General features: G+C 37.5%; 1 protein-coding gene across 4 annotated transcripts in view; it reads left to right on the top strand.

The window, feature by feature from the left end:
• Positions 8,765-18,090, top strand: part of USP15 (ubiquitin specific peptidase 15) — a 129,439-nt gene continuing 120,113 nt past the window's right edge. The window contains exon 1 of one of the 4 annotated variants that reach the window (XM_018047997.1): positions 8,765-8,918. In XM_018047997.1, the coding sequence (XP_017903486.1) occupies positions 8,830-8,918 (89 nt within the window). In that variant the 5' untranslated portion in view covers positions 8,765-8,829. The remainder of the gene's footprint in view (positions 8,919-18,090) is intronic. The other 3 variants (XR_001918065.1, XM_005680249.3, XM_005680250.3) reach the window with 3 other exon arrangements.

The following is an 18,090-nucleotide window of genomic DNA, read 5'->3' as shown; positions in this document are numbered from 1 at the left end:
AGGGGTGGGATGCGGAGCAGGGAGGCTCAAAAGAGAGAAGATATATGTATACTTACAGCTGATTAGTGTTGTACAGCAAAATCCAACACAACATTATAAAGCAACTATCTTCCAATTAAAACTAATTTTAAAAGTATTCACATCTTTATAAGTTATTGTTTTCTGAATTCATTTATGTAATATGTAAAGAGAAAGCTTACAAATGCAAACCTTCTTAAACAGTAGAAGAATTTGGAGAAAACTTCCTTTATTTTGGAAGTCTGACAGTTGGAACTGTCATTTAATTTGCCACATTTCTTTTACTTCCCCTTCAAGACAAAAAAATCTTGAAATTCATTTTTCTCTGAAAGGGCTAAAAGAAACTTGCTGTATAGCACCATTAACAATACCTGAACTACTCAAAAGCAGTTAGAGGATTAGAGAGTCTAAAGACCATTACTTAAAACCACTCAGCTCTTGCTCTATTAAAAACAAGATACTTTCCTCCTTAACTTGATCTACCTCTGTTTTCCATTAACCACTTTATGTAGTCAGTGGACATGGGTTTTATTCTTAGCTTTAACTTGCCTGCAAAGCCATTACATTCAGTAAGTACTTATCCAGGAACCATTGTCCACATAGACCTGTACCAAATACCCTGGGAGATCAGAAGGAAGACAAGTAGGCAGGAAGGGAAGGAGGGTAGAAGGAAGGAAAGAAACCAAGTTTTGACCAAAAGTGTTGATTTGTAATCTACTTTAACTAGCAGTTATATGTATTATCCAGCTCGTGTGTATTTACAGCTCTGCTCCTCATAATTCATCTCTACTCTGTTTCCTCTGATTATAATACATGATGTTGGCTTAACTGTTGCTCTTGCTTCCCTGAACTGTTTCAGAATCTCTATTAGTGAGTCTTTATAGCATTTCTCCTGTGTAGTATGACAATAATTAACTCTGTTACAACTGGTCTGGAAGCTTTGTATCTATTGTCATCTATTCATGGCTTATAGCTGACCCAGTGGAAATGTAATCAGCATAATTCTCAAGCTCCAGGTCCTCATTCTTGATGAATATTTATTAAAATTTGATGTTAAGATTTTAGTGACATTGCCTAAAAAGTTAAAATAATCTCATAATCACCAAAGACTTTAGTATGGCTATTACTTTCTGTATTGTGTCACTTTTATATCAGTGGTGGTGGTTTACTCGTGTCTGACTCTTGAGACCCAATGGACTGTAACCTGCCAGGCTCCTCTGTACATGGGATTTCCCAGGCAAGAATACTGGAGTGGGTTGCCATTTTCTTCTCCAGGGAGTCTTCCTGACCCAGGGATCGAACCCACATCTCCTGTTTTGCAGGCAGTCTTCTGCATTGCAGGAAGATTCTTTACCACTGAGCTATCAGGGAAGCCACTTTTATAGTTCATTGCTAAAAATATCTTCCATACTTTTGTGAACCAGCAGTCCAGAGAATAAACCTTATTGAGACCAATTTCTTATGTGACCATGATATAACATATCCGTGTAGTGCTATGATAGGTGGATACAGTTGCCAATTTTAGGTCTGAAAATACTTTGCATTGTTTTTATTTCCTCCAGATAGACTGTTTTCCCACCAATCTATATTAGTTTTCTATTGCTACTATAACAAGTCACCACAAACTTAGCGGCTTGAAACAGTACACGTTTTATGTAACATTTCTGTAGGTTAGAAATGAAATACAGATTTCACTGAGCTGAAAGAAAACCATCATTGCAGCATTCCTTTCTGAAGGCTTCCTTCATTTCTTTGCCTTTTCCAGCCTCTAGGAGCCATCTACATTCCTTGGCTTGTGGTCCCTTTATTCCATCTTCAAAACTGTTCCTCCATTGTCATATCTACCTCTGACCATAGCCAGAAAAGGTTCTCAAGTTCTAAGGATTCACCTGATTAGCTTGGGTCCAACTGGATAATGCAAGATAATCTCCCCACCTCAGGGTCCTCAACCTTAATCAAATCGACCAAGTCCCTTCTGCCATGTTGCCACACATGGTAACATATTCACAAGTTCCAGGATTACGAAGTGGACATCCAGCCACTACACTTTCTCCTGCATTGTCTGTCTTAATCCACAGGTAAGATGACTACTGAGTCACTCAGATGTCACTTAGTCATCTACTTAGTCACTCAGTCTTGTCTGACTCTTTGTGACTCCATGGACTGGAGCCCGCCAGGCTCCTCTGTCCTTGGAATGCTCCAGGCAAGATACTGGAGTGGATTGCCATGCCCTTCTCCAGGGGATCTTCCCAACCAGGGATCAAACCCAGGTCTCCCACGTAGGGGGCATATTCTTTACCATTTTAGCTACCAGGGAAGCCAAGATGACTATAACAAATGTATTTGATCTATTATGTGTATAATTAGAGGAGATTCCCATGCATATGAAAATATTTTTGTATATTATTCCACTATTGGCTTCTAAGTACATTGTTTTATTCTTAAGAACACCTTCACAGAAAAGACTGAGAGTAAAGCTGAACTTTCAATATTATCCATCTTAGCCCCTGTAATGATTGGGTTTCTTTGACATGGGATACTGCTAATTTTAATATAAATGTTTATATTACTGCATAGCAACTTTGTGATCTTAGTGAATTTTTTTTAGACATTTAGTAGATGCTCCAGTCTAAGAGGGATAGATAGTTCGTCAATTTAAGAGTTGCTACTATTATTTTAAGCTCTATGATGAGTTTTACATACTTCATGCTCTTTTTGACCGAATGCTATAGTCTATTATTCTCATTTCACAGATGAGGAAACAAAAGTTTCCAGTATCACAAAGCTGGTAAGTAGCAGAGTGGGGCATTCAAATATAGGTCTTTCTAATTCTAAAATATATAATCTTCCCTCTATATTGTATTAAATTTCCATAAACATTAAGTAAATCAAGTTATATGTGGAGGTATATTGTTATTTCCTGCACATATCAAGAATCCCTCATGCTATACAAATCACTTTCAGTGTGTTACATAGTGGTCTTGGGCCACTAATAATTTTAGAAATGCACAACTGATGACAGTTCAAAAACGCCTAGAGAGAAGCATCCTGGCTAGCAGCAAAAATCGATAGTAAATATTTTCATTAAATCACCTGACTTGTTTTACCTTCACTATTGATGTCTTCTAACTTGACTAAACCTTCCATATGGTCTATGGTGTCCCTATTGCTTAGACATACCTGGAAGACAACATTATGGGAAAAATGCCTCACGGCAAAGTTTGCATCACTCCCAGAATATAGATGTACTCTTTAAGACCTGCTATTATAAAATATATTGTTCTAAAACTCTTTGTCAGCAGTTTAAACCTTCTTGCTATCTAAGCCAAAATGAAGAGGATTGTCCAAACAGAAAATCTGAATAATTTGATCCTCTCTTGGGAGGAAACAAAGTTAATCTCTCTGGAATGTATACAGTTGCAGAATCACTGGATTGTTACACAAGTCTCTACCTCACTTTAGATGTTTAGATTTCTAAGATACACAGGCATAAAAGAAAACATGTTTAAACTCTTAAGCAAAACTGATATAAAATAAGAATGATCAAGTATATAATGTTAAGATCAATATTTTGTTTAACTTGTCTTTTAAAACAAAAGATCAGCATGTTTGAAATGATGTAGCTTTCTAAAATCCATCTATTATTATGAAGCTTGGGAAAAGGACTCAGAGGCTGTTTAACATATCTATTTTTTCATGAAGTGGTCATTTATGAACCTTGAATTCTATTTATAAATATAATACATTTAACCTTTAATATGTCAATAGATATAAGCAGCAAATAAAGAAAAAATAAAATAGGCAGATTCCCCTCCTATTAATCTTGATTTAATCTATATCACTCTTTGTTGGATGTCTTCCCAGGTGGCTCAGCAGTAAAGAATCCACCTGCCAAGCAGCAGACCCAAGTTTGATCCTTCAAACGGGAGGATCACCTGGAGAACGAAACTGCAACCCACTCCAGTACTCTTGCCTGGGAAATCCCATGAACAGAGGATCCTGGTAGGCTACCATCATGGGGTCAAAAGACTTGCAAATGACTTTAATGACTAAACTACCACCAACCACTCTGTTGGATAGAATAAGCAAACTCTTTTCTTGGAAAAGTTTTGCGCTATACAGGTACATTTCATTTTGAAATATCTAGGACCCACAGAATATACTATCTCTTAAGAATTTTTTTTGCTGTAATTCTAGATCTATAAGAAATTTGATTTGTTCATTGATTTAACTCAGTTTAGTTCTCTAATCATTTACTATCTACCGTAGACTGACATCAACCTCCAGAGTAGTGTCAACTTTCACAGCATTTTGGTTATGTTTCCAAAACAGAGAATTTAAAGTAGCAGCTCCAAATAATCCACTGGCAGACTTCACACCCATCTTAAAATTAAACTTTCTAGATTCTTTAGGATAGAAGGTATAATTTTGTTTGTTCTCTCTTTTTTTTAATTTAAATAACTTTAGTTAGGGCAGATCTTTCATTAGAGTTCACACAACTCCTCACTGTCGTAACAACAGTTTTGCTTCACTCATTTACATTAGCTATTATCAAACCCTTGCAAGCATTTGAGTTTCAGCCCCAGAAGAGTCTAATCACCTTATTTTTTATGAAAAAAAGCAATGTTCACAGAGATTAAATAACTTGGCCAAGGTGACCAAGCTAGTTAGTGGCACCGAGCCAGAGTCAAAATCCAAGTACACTGGTCCTTTGTGTAAGACACTGTATTCATTTCATTACTTTTTCTTTCTCTTTATCAGAACATAACATTTATCTGAAATAAGACGACTGTGGGTTTTTTAAGTTTTAAAAACTGCATCGTCGCACTTACAATTTTTATTCATGTCTTGTTTCAAAATATCATTAACAGATTAAGCATATTACTACATGCTGTTCTGGTGTTTGTACTACTCTCCCTCCTTTCCACTGCTTTTTAGCTGTTCAGAGAGCTAGTAAAGGGGAAAATGTAACTTTATAACAAAAGAGAAAATAATGCAGGGTTTAGAGAGTTGAACAGGCATGGGGGAGTGGGGAGTTATCAAAAGGAATAACTGTAGAAGGACAAGGAAGAAGGAAAAAGTGAAGCAGTGGTTCCTGAAGACCCCGAGTTAGGAAGAGCTGAGAAATAAAAACTGCTAGGTCATCAATCATTGTCCCTTTAGGGAATGTGCTGATTCTAGTAGATTTTTCCTTAGGCTCATGTAGCCAACACCAAACAAAACTGTGAAGTATTCAAAGCTCCTTTTTGAATTCTTTGTACTTTCTTGCATTCAACTCTATCTAAAGATGCAGTTCTTTTTCTTCTTTCTCTGGTCCATCTGAGGTCTATCAAGCACTCACTTGACACCTTAGTTTTAAGACTTACACTCTTCCAGATTGTTGACATTTGAAGTCCTACCTTTTAATTGTTGAATATAATAACCTTTCTGAAAGAGATCACTTAAACATCAGTAAGCAGATAGGGAATTATTTGAAGATGAAGGAATCCTGCTTTTAGATAAAATGCACTTGATTCATATCCAGCTTAAAATCTCAAGTACTCAGATACCCCTTTTCCCTATTCAAAGTCCTAGGTTAAATTTTTAATAGGTAAGAAAGGTGCAGAGTCTGAGAAGGTAACAGCAATCACCAAGAAAATAGTACATTTTTTATAAAGTTAACTAAGGAAGCATCAATGAAGAGACTTATTCCAAACAAGCCAATGTAACACCTGGTTCAGTTATCTGTGTGGGTCAAAGGAAAGTAATATTTCTCATCAGTTATCTACTTATTCAGCAGAGAAAAAAGATATTCAGTAGTGAACATTAACCAATTTAGTATTTATAAACAGTATCTTATTTCTCTTCATAACTGAGAGAAGTATGATAAGCAGAATTTCCATAAATTTGTAAACTTGCTTACTAATTTAAGCAATTTAAGTTTACTAACTATAACAATCAACTGATTGCTATTATCAAGATTGTAAAGGCCAGTAGAAAAATAAAATTTACCCAAACCTTCTAGATGTTGGAACTAGACTGCTTGGTTTCAAATCTGGGTTCTGTTGCTTGCCTCAATTCCTTATCTACCTAGTGAGTGAGTGAGTGAAGTCACTCAGTTGAGTAGGACTCTTTGCGACCCCATGGACTGTAGCCTAATAGGCTTCTCTGGTGGCTCAGACAATAAAGTGTTTGCCTACAACGAGGGAGATTCAGGTTCGATCCCTGGGTCGGGAAGATTCTCTGGAGAAGGAAATGGCCACCCACTCCAGTACTCTTGTCTGGAAAATCCCATGGATGGAGGAGCGTAGTAGGCTACAGTCCATGGGGTCCCAAAGAGTCAGGCTCCTCCGTCCATGGGATTTTCCAGGCAAAAATACTGGAGTTCGTTGCCATTTCCTTCTCCAGGAGATCTTCCTGACCCAGGGATTGAACCCTGGTCTCCCGCATTGTAGGCAGTCGCTTTACGGTCTGAGCCACCATGGAAGTCCTTAACTACCTAATGAGAGTAGTAATAATACTTGCCTCATAGAATTGTTAGGAGAATCAAAATAACACTTTAAAGCGTTTAGAACCTGATTTGGCACTGTATCAGTGCTTGTTAAATAAAATACTGTGACTCTTCTTTCTTGACTCTGAAGGCAACTAGTTAGGTGTACAAAATGACCTCATCAATCTGACATAATTCAAATTGACATTAAACTTACACATCTATATCCAGTTAACTCATTGCCTTGAACATGATGCAAACGAATAAAATGTTATTTCATTTTGTTGCATGGATACAGAGGTCTACATATCAGCAATGCCCTTTCTTAAAAAAAAAAAACAAAAAAAAAACTAGATAGCAGGGTATGCATGAGGCATCACTTCTCAGTTGTTGTGTTTATAAAATGATGGCGAGGATCTTTGCCTTCAAACCTGTAACATTTTTTCCCAATAACTTTACTGAGATACAATTAATACACCATTACAAATAATCCCATCAATAGAGAACATTAGTGTTTATTGATTGGCTACTGTGTCCCAGGTAATACACATACATTGTTTTCTTAATCTTCATAAAAAATTCTTTAACACAGGTATTATCTTTCTCAATTTAATGATTAAAGTATAGCTAAATACTTTGCAGCTAGAGGTTGAGGCATGAACATGAGGTTCGAATTCATATTCGTTCATATGATTCCATTATTCTTCCCATATCCATAGGCCTCTTTCTGAAAAATTACTTAGTTCTCTTTCAGAGTTTAGGTGCGAAAGGAGGGAAACTTAACTCTTTGATAGTACTCATAAACTAATTTTTAACTTGTCAAAAGTCAAATGGTATAAGAAATAGCAGGAACTGGAAGCTGTTTTCAGACTTTCAAACCAAGGATACAAGAATACAAAATAGTATTACGTCAGAGAAAATAAGCAATCCTAATGCTGATACACACAAATTATACTACCCTGACTTGGAAGGGTTCAACACTTACTAGTATATTACACCCATTTTCTGCATTCCCACCAAATGAGTTAGCATAGAGGCTGAAAATTAAACAAGAGAGATCATGCTGGAATTCTTATCCATCCTTTAGACTTTTCACATCATGTTATCTTACAGTCAAATGGCTGGACATCTTCATACTTGGAATTACTTACGCAGTTTTGCCACAATTCATTTCTGAAACACATATTTAGGTCATTCTTATGTTAGGCAGCACTAGGTGTACAAAGCGCTAGCCACTAGGTGTACAAAGGGGTTGTTTTTTGTTTGTTTTAAATGAATTAGTGCAGCCTAGTTTCTATGTTAGTTTAGGCTTTCGTGGGGTCGCAAAGAGTCGGACACGACTGAGCTGAGCTGAAGGAGTGGTAATTAGTGTACTATACTGGACAGCGAGCCAGTGTGCACGTGAAGCTGGATTATAAACTGGCCTCTCCACTTGCTGTGTGACCTTGGCATTTGATTGTTGAGACTCGATTTTCCCCTTTTTGACATAATCGGCTTCGAATAATTGCTGGTATTAGCTACTTTCAAGTGCACACACCATGGGAAGGTGTGGCTAGGAATGTCACTTCACAGTATCTAGGAGAATGGGTTTCTTGCCTGTTTTCGCTCCTTTACTTTAGTACCTGGCACTATTCGATACATATTTTACACCTTGTTCACCGAGGAACTGGAACATGTTTTTCGCTGCAGCTTAGCTATCTGGGTGTGCCTGGGGAGGCGTCACAAAGAGCCTATAAAAGGTCTCCACCTACAGCAGGAGTAGGAGCGCAAGAAAGCCCAGAAAGAGCACTGCGGCTAAGCGTTCGGCTTCGGGTCGCTAGATTTGGCCCAATCTTCACCGAGTTTAGGTTCTGAGACTCGCAACGGAGAGACTCGAATCACAGACCTGTTACAAATTTTCTGCCATATTTTAGCCGTCCCCACGCCCCCCGCCCCGCCCCACCCTCGAGCGAGAGTGAATGCGCAAATAAGGGTTTTCAGGCGTCTGTGGGAAAGACGGAGGGGACGGCAGAAGGCAGGATGGACAGGGCGGTGGCACCGCTCAAATGAGACAGGATCCAGGCCCCACAGACGAGAGTTAAATCCAGGCGTTCCCGGGTCGTAGGAGGCCGAGGCGAGCTGCTGGACGGGCGGGGGCCGATGCGAGGCAGCCGACCACCGCGGAGCACTCACTCCGCCCGGGGCCAACGCCGGTCCGGAGGCGCACCACTCCCCCCCCCCCGCCTTACGTCTCTTTTGGTTTCGACCTGCCGACTGGGAGGGGCCGCGGGACGCCATTCCCACAATGCTCTGGGGCGTGCCGCCGCCGTCGCTGCCGCCTCCGCTACCGCTAGTGGAAGAAGATGGCGGAAGGCGGAGCGGCAGATCTGGACATCCAGCGGTCTGACATCGCGACGCTGCTCAAAACCTCGCTCCGGAAAGGGGACACCTGGTGAGGGAAAGAGGTTGAGGTGGCTGCGGTTGCCCGAAGGTGGTGGGGAACTTGGTGGGAACTGCGGGCTGGTGTCTCGCTGGTGACAGGTGCGGGCAGGTCCGGCGGCGGCCGCCTCAGGCAGCAGGATTTTGGCCGCTTCCGCAAGGTTGGGGCAAAGACTGGACCCGAAATGAGGGCCACGGTTCATGGCTCGTCGAGGCATGCTGAAAGGCTTGCGGGGAGCGGCGGCGGCTGCTCGTGCGGTTCTCCTCGTCCTTCTTCCTCTGGTTGTGCCGCTCCCACTTCAGGCCTTCCCGAACGATAGGTTACTCTCGTTCGGTGTGAGACTCTCACTTAATGTTTGACAGGTCCTGGTCTTGCGGCTGATCACGATCTCACCCGCTTCACTTCTTTAGTCATTTCCTTTCCCTTCATTGTCGGCATCCAAGTTCCCCTATTCTGATTCTCGTATTCTTCCGGGAGGCCGGCTGCAGGATGTTTGCGGTTCTTACTACACAGGTGGCATGTGTCAGGGCGCCGCTTAAGAGAAAGGAACCTAGTTCCTAGCTCCTTGTCAAAAGGAGGGAGAGGAGTACTGAACCTTAGGCTTCTGAGTGGTACCACGTGGTCTTGTGCTTTAGTGGCTTGATAGACGCCGGCAGCGTTTCTCTTAGAAGTGCAGCCCTTCCCTCTCACTGGAAGGATAAGTTAGGCCTGCAAGAAGTAGATAAGTCCACTTGAAGCTTCAGTCACTTGCTAACATTCAAACTTATAAAATACCAAGGGATATACTTAAAATATCGAAGGAAGTATTTGTAGATTTTAATATTTGTGGGCCATATCAAGTGGTAATCAAAATAACTTAAGTATGTGAATATGTAACCTAAAATGCTCTGTTTCATTAGGAAGGATCATGTGCTTCTTTATTATAATAAAAGTTATTTTCACTTTTCCATCGTCACCGTAACAGTTGTGTATAATATGCAGCGTGTTTTTTCATTTCCTCATTATGGCTTAGTGGAAGGAGCGTAAGATTTAGACTCGTTAGGTTAGCCTTTCCACCACTTAGCTTGCAGTGTGACTTTGAGGAAAGTTAATTCAAATTGCATCTCAATGATTTCATCTACGAAATGGACAGAATAATTTCATTTAGGGGTTTATCCTGATTCAGTGAAATAGTCTACAAGATTTTCTGCCTTGATATAACATTAAGTTTTAGTTACCTTCTTATCACCATCATTTCTGTTAAAATGCTGTGGTATTAGAATCATTGTCAAGTAAGCTAGTAGATGACACAGACTTGGGACTTGAATTTAAATACTTTGGCCCAAGTTTTGGTACTTTTTCTTATTTTGTTAGGCCACACTGTAAGTTTTATATGATTAAAAATCCCTGAGTGTAAACATATATGTGTTGGATTACAGCAAAAAATATGGTTTAATAATCATTTTGTTCATAAGGGAGTGTTCCTATGATGTTAATTACTGTGGGGAAATTGGACATTTCCTAGGACATTTTTATTTACCTTTTCCTGTGAATTGTAAAAAATGAAATCAATCCTTCTTCTTGTTTGTTAAAGAACATTTTAACATTCTTAATTTACCTTGCCTAATACCACCTTATACAAAGGTAAATGTGGATTTTCATGAAATACAAGTCTACAATTTAATATATTTGTTGATGTTCAGTCGCTAAGTTGTGTCTGACTCTTTGTGACCCCATGGACTCTAGTGCAGCAGGCTTCCCTGTCCTTCTCTGTCTCCTGGAGTTTGCTCTAACTCATGTTCATTGAGTTGGTGATGCTATTTAATTTAATATATAGATATTACTTTTATGTATATTACTCCTTGTTACTGTTGTTGTGGTTTTGATATACTGAGTAATAATTGGTGGTGTTAACCATAAAGGATGACCAAAGCAGTATGGATATTGTGACCATTAAATTTTAGCATTTTTATTTTTGGCAAAGTTACTGTAAATCATTTTAAAGATCTGTTGATATTTATAAGAGTAAATACAGGAAGTTCATAAATTTGAGGCATTTTAGTGCTTCCATCTTAAAAGAAAACTGAGGCCCAGACATTTAATTAACAGCAGAATATGCAAACTTTTATCCTCACAATTGATTTCCCCTCTCATTTACAGGAAAAAAATACAGGAAAAGATGGTACTGGGATGCTCCAGAAACTAATTTGGTTTATATGTGAGCCTGTTTACTTGGAATTAGCAAGTGAAACCTATCAAAAAAGGAATTAGCAGAAGTTTAATTCAGAATTTTAAGGAGAATAATTTGTTAAGTATGAATTTGATAATGTGTTCATGAGTACAGAATTCGTAAAGATATTTAATGGTTTAGTTGTCGCTTAGGTTCATGTTTTTGGTACTCATTAAAACTTGTTAAACAGTTATTTCTCTTTTTAAAGTCTTAAAAAAGCCTTGGGTTAGTCATTTATGGGTGGGCAAATTATGTTTGTTTTTTAATAGCTGAAATGGGCCATATGCAAATGAAACATTTTCTTGGCATATGTATGTTACCATCTTGAAAAGACTGATTGGACTGTTAAGAAAAAATGATAGATTTACCATGAGTTTATTCTTGAAATTTTAATAGTAACATTTCATGTTATAGTCAAATACATTCAAGTAAGTAAAGATCATTAATTAGGTTGTGAGCACTTTGCAGAAAAGGACTGCCTCTTACTACTCTGGTAATTAATGCTAACACCTGGCCAAGGATACAGATTTGCTTCTATGTGGATACTAGAATTTCTGTTTATTTGTAAATAGTGGATGATTTTTATCTGGCAACTAACTTTCTAGACATGAAAATAAGCTACACATGTCTGAGATGAGAAACAAACCTTATGATATGTTTGGTATTAAATTTTGTGGTGACAAAAATGTCAAAATTGATGTAAAAGAGAGATACTTCTTAAAAAGGTTGGGTATAAAAGTAACAGGTATCTGCGTTAGAAGCCGTAATCTTTTATGCTGTTTCCTCAACTGTGCTAAGCTTCAGGGAGAGATTCAGAAAACTATGCACAACACTATTAGAATTCAGAAACTATAGAAAAAGAGTAAAGGAACTAGAACTGTTTGGCTTAGGATGAATGAAAGACAACTTAATTTTTAGGTACATGGTAGTTTCTTCTAATAAAAGGAAAATTTGTTTAAAGTACATTGCATTAAGTATATCAGGGATGGAAGAACCTATTGAAGGGAATGATAGTTAAATAAGTGTACAAATATACAAATACATGTGGGTTATGTACTCTCTTAGGTGATTTCTTTTAAAATAGATTTATTGTAAGTAAATAAATAGATGATTATAAGTCACCAAAATCACTGCTGTATTCCCTCATTACATTAAATGTTATGTATCTACCAGTCATTTCCACTAATTTTTATGTTCAAGTATGTTCAAAGCTTACTTTACAGATTAAATCTCACATGTCATTTTTGTCTAAACTCTAATAAAATTAATAGATTTAAGGTAACTTTGAAGAGTAGCTTTCATTTATAGTCATTTTAAAATGTACTCATATAGTCATGTGTGATGTTTTTGTCTCAAACTACAGAGGAATTGGACCAATCAAGTTTTTTTGATAGAGGAGGCATTAATTTCAATTTTAGAGCTTTCCTTTCCTACTGTTTTACTTAGCAATCTTTTTTTTATGTAGTCCCTTATGTTTTTGCAACTTTGATTCACACTAACAAAATAATCTTAAATCAGGCTATCAGTTAATAATGTAAATGGAAACTATTAATCAATATGAACTCCAAAGTGTTTAGTGTGTGCTTGCCAACAAGTTTTTATATTACCCTTATTGTTAGCTTTAATTGTATCAAAGTGTTTACCTCTAAAATAGGATATATGTTATATCATTTGCATCAAATGAAACCAGAAAGCCAAACTGTTTTTTAGTGTTGGTCAATTGATGAACATAACAGAAGTAGGGATGTTAAAGCATATTTTTCACATTTTAATTGCTTAAAATTGAGAAAAGTAGCTTTTCCTTAATCTTTTTCATAAGTTTTAAAATCACTTGTAAGTTGTTAGTGAAGCCAAGATTAATTTGGCCAAGCATATCCAGAGCTTTAGCATCTACTTAGTGACATTCAGATTTTATTTTTTCCTAAATCATACCACCTTTTTTCATTAGCACATACAAAGTATTAAATAGATGTTTTAGAAAATAATTTTGTAACTGTTACTAATCTTGCTTGGATGTAAGTATGATGAGAAAAGAATTGTCAGGCTATGACCTATGATATTACATTAAAAAGGCACCGTGCTAGGTGTTGTTGAATCACTTAGTTCTTCATTACCATGATTCTAGGGTACCAGAATGTGAATGTGTGCCAGTTCACACTGGCCAGAATATGTTTCCCCAGATAGGCTAGAAGAAGTGTTCACATAGTGATACGTCTGAGATTTGGACCCAAGTAGTCTGGGGCTTTAAATCAGGCCTTTTAAAGATGCATTTTAAAGTGTTCCACTTGTTTTTTTTAAATGGACATTCTTTTTCTCTTTAAATGGAATCTAATTTATATTTAGGAAGAGAATTCTACCATTTTATCCCACACTTGTTTCTTGTGACTGTTTAGTTTTGATATGATGGAAAATCTTATACTGCTTTTGGAGAAAAAAATATGTTTAAGGATTAGTAGGTTATTAACTGACTATGTAAAACAAATATTATTTCAGTCCAAAAGTACATTTAACCAAAAGCAGTTGGGCTCATGTATATGTTTAGATTTGGGATTTTGTTTATTAGTAATCATAAGCGAGGCCATATGGGCCCTTTATGTATAGTTTTACAGAAACAGCTTATCAAGCAGATAGTAAGAGCTTGTAGTAAGAGTAGGATATTTTGTTTTAGTACTTTACCCATATTTTAAAAGTATAAATCACAAATATATAAGACTTTTTTTTTCCCCACTAAGAATCCATAGAAATAGCCCAGAAAATGCAAACATGAAAGTTAGGTATTTTATGTTCCATGGTTACCAACTTCTTGTGAATTTTCAAAGTCAAACCACGCTTAAGACAGTGGAAGGTACATAACCATATTGATACCTCTGTAACATCTGAAAACTGACAGTCCATGTAGTATCACTGCTGATAAAATGAGTTTTGCCATATTGTTAGTCATTAGATATATTTGTTTTATTACGTGTTGTTCAGTCACTGAGGCATGTCCAACTCTTTGTGACCCCATGGACTGCAGCACACCAGGTTTTTGTGTCCTTCACCGTCTCCAGGATTTTGTTCAAATTCATGTCCATTAAGTTGGACAAGAGTTTAGAGTGATTTTTCTTTACCTCACTGTGAGAATAACTTCACTGAAAAACTATGATTATTGATAAAAGTGAATTGAAACCATCAGCTATATTGGCAAGGAGATAAAGGGAAAGTTGAGAATTACTGGTGAAGGTGTTTGTATACATCTGGTTGGATTCTCAAAATAAGTGTGTATTCTGTTCTTGTAGATGAGAAATCTGAGTTGAGAGAAATCAGTTGGTTTGCATGTGGTTCACAGGTAATAGTACCACCACTAGTGAGCATGTATTGAATGCTTACTCTCTTCTAGCCACTATCCTAAATGCTTTAATTTTATTTACCTCATTTTATAGATGTTTGAGGGTTTCAGAGCTGGTTTTTAAAATATTACTTACATACCTGGTTTATAATGATTTAAAATACTAAATACCATTAGTATCTTTTCGGTATTAAAATGTTTTCTGTTGTCACTACTCAGGTGTAATTCAAACAGTATTTCATAAACCATTAAACTGTTTCTTCATAGTCTCCATATAGAATTTGTCTGCAGTGCTGGTTTTTTTCCCTCCCTGAGTAATGTCAGTTTGGTTTGTGCCTCTTATTTTCATTTCCTCAGTTACCACTGTAATTCACACTCTGTATCTTATATTTATTCCTTTGAAATTGTTTTTTCAGATTCTTTCTCCATCTGTTCTTTAGAAAGGGAAATGTAGTTCGTTTAGCCTCACCATCCATTGTACACAGAAGCCACTACCAAAGAAACCTAGAGTAAGACTGAGTGGTAGTAAGTGACCTCAGTTTTGAATGCAGATTAAAATGATGTATCTGAGGGAACAGTCAAGAACAGCTCCTCAAAAAGAAAGAAGCTCAGATTCTAATATAAGGCAGAAAACCTCTGTAGGGTTAACCTATATTTGGTTATGCCTAGAATACTGCTCCTGTCAGTAAGATTCCACTTGGTTTTCTTATAGTTCTCCAAAAAGAAAAGGAAGGTAATGACTACTTTTTCTTCTTTACGAGGAGGAATACTAAAAATGCTGTCCCTTCCACTCTTCCTTTAGCTTTGAGAAGGTCCAGGTATTAGTGTGATAATTCCTCATAATTCAGGAAAATGATTTAGCAGAAGTAGCCTTAGAAAAGACTTTTTAGTGAAAGGCATCAAAGGCTTTCTCACAAGCAAGTCCAGAGTGTCTCTGAGACCAGTCTAGTCTAAGTTTTAGAGAGCCAGTTTTTGTTTTTAAAACTGAAATACAGTTGATTTACAATGTTGTGTGTCAGGTGTACAGCAAGGTGATTCAGATATAGATACATATTTTTTAGATTTTTCCATTACAGGCTATTACAAGATATTGAATATGGGTCCTTATGCTATACAGTAGGTCCTTGTGGGTTATGTATTTTATATATAGTAGTGTGTATATTTTAATCCCAAATTCCTAATTAACCCCCCCACCCCGCGCCCCACTTTCCCCTTTGGTAACCAAAAGTTTATTTTCTGTGTCTATGAGTCTCTGTTTTGGAAATAAGTTCATTTGTATTTTTTTTTTGTATCTTTTTTTTTTTTTTAAGATTCCACATAAAAGTAATATATGATATTTGTCTTTCTCTGTCTGACTTATTTCACTTAGCCAGTGAAATCAAAACTGGGGAGCATTAGAGAAAAAAATTCTTCGCTTGAATGAAAAGAGCATCAAGTTCCTGTAGTAAAAAACAAAAAGGTTAAGGGTGATAATTACATTTATCATGTTGTACATTACCTCCCTAGTACTTATCTTCTAACTGTAAGTTTGTATCTTTTGACTGCCTTCATACAAGTCCTCCTCCTCCCATGCCCTTTCCTGTGGTAACCACAAATCTGATCTAATTTTCTATGAGTTTGGTTGGTTGGTTCTCCTGTAACACTGTTACTTCTGGTTATAGAACATAGTGATTCGATATTTCTATACATTTCAAAAGGATCACCAGGATAAGTCTAGTTACTGTGTGTCACCATACAAAGGTATTACATGATAACTGATTCTATTTCCCACATTGTACATTTCATGCTTGGGACTCATTTATTTTGCAACTGTAAGTTTGTGCCTCTTAATCTCACTTACCTATTTCTCTCCTCTGCCTCCCTTCTTTTTCTCTAGCAACCACCGGTTTGTTTTCTGTATCTGTGACTGTTTCTGTTTTCTTATGTTTGTTTTTTAGATTCCATATATGTGTGAAATCATATATATTTGTCTGTCTGACTTATTTCACTTAGCGTAATATCCTCCATGTCCATTCATGTTGTTGCACCTGGCAAGATTTCATTCTTCTTTATGGCTGAGTAATACTCCATTGTGGGACTTTCCTGGTGGCTCAGTGGTGAAGGAGAAGGAAATGACAACCCACTCCAGTATTCCTGCGCAGGAAACCCCATGGACAGAGGAGTCTGGCCAGCTATAGTCTGTGGGGTTGCAAAAGAGTTGGACATGACTTAGTGATTAAACAACAAAAACAATATTCCATTGTAGTATAATTAACAGTGCTAAATATTATATGTGAAAGCTGTTAGAGTAAATACTAAGAATTCTTATCATTGTTGTTCAGTCACTCAGTTGTGTCTGACTCTTTGCCCACCCCATTGACTATAGCACATCAGGCTTCCCTGTCCTTCACTGTCTCTTGGAGTTTGCTCAAACTCATATCCATTGAATCTGTGATGCCATCCAACCATCTCATCCTCTCTTGTCCTCTTCTCCTGCCTTCAGTCTTTCTCAGCATCAGGATCTTTTCTGAGTTGGCTCTTCTCATCAGGTGGCCACAGTATTGGAGCATCACTCCTTCCAGTGGGTACTCAGGGTTGATTTCCTTTAGGATTGTCTGGTTTGATCTCCTTGCTGTCCAAGGGACCCTCAAGAGTCTTCTCCAGCACCACAGTTCAAAAGCATCAATTCTTCCTCACTCAGCTTTCTTTATGGTCCAACTCGCACATCAGTTCATGACTACTGGAAAAACCATAGCTTTAACTAGACAGACCTTTGTCGACAGAGTGATGTCTGCTTTTTAATACACTGTCTACATTTGTCACAGCTTTTCTTCCAAGAAACAGACATGTTTTAATTTCATGGCTGCAGTCACCATACACAGTGATTTTGGAGTGCAAGAAAATGAAGTCTGTCACTGTTTCCATTTTATCCCCATCTATTTGCCATGAGGTGATGGGACTGAATGCCATGATCTTCGTTTTTCAAATGTTGAATTTTAAGCCAGATTTTTCAGTCTCCTCTTTGACCTTCATCAAGAGGCTCATTAGTTCCTCTTAGCTTTCTGCCGTTAGGATGGTGTCATCTGCAATCTGAGGTTATTGACATTTCTCCCAGCATTCTTGATTCCAGCTTGTGCTTCATCCAGCTGGTATTTCACTTGATATACTCTGCATTAAGTTAAATAAGCACTACACAGCCTTGACATACTCTTTTCCTAGTTTGAACCAGTTTGCTGTTCCATGTCCAGTTCTAACTGTTGCTTCTTGACCTGCACACAGGTTTCTCAGGAGGAAGGTAAGGTGGTATGATATTCCCATCTCTTGAAGAATTTTCCACAGTTTGTTGTGATCCACACAGTCAAAGGCTTTAGCCTAGTCAGTGAAGCAGAAGTAGATGTTTTTCTGGAATTCTGTTGCTTTTTCTGTGACCCAGTGGATGTTGGCAATTTGCTCTCTGGTTCTTCTGCCTTTTTAAAATCCAGCTTATACATCTGGATGTTCTCAGTTCACATGCTATTGAAAGATTTTGAGCATTACTTTGCTAGCACGTGAAATGAGTGCAATTGTACTGTAGTTTGAACATTCTTTGGCATTGCCCTTCTTTGGGATTGAAGTAAAATCTGAATCTCTTCCAGTCCTGTGGCCACTGTTCTCATCATAAGGAAAAT

The sequence above is a fragment of the Capra hircus genome, chromosome 5 (assembly GCF_001704415.2).
Source record: "Capra hircus breed San Clemente chromosome 5, ASM170441v1, whole genome shotgun sequence".
Lineage (NCBI taxonomy): Eukaryota > Metazoa > Chordata > Mammalia > Artiodactyla > Bovidae > Capra > Capra hircus.
This window is presented reverse-complemented; position numbering and strand designations above follow the sequence as displayed.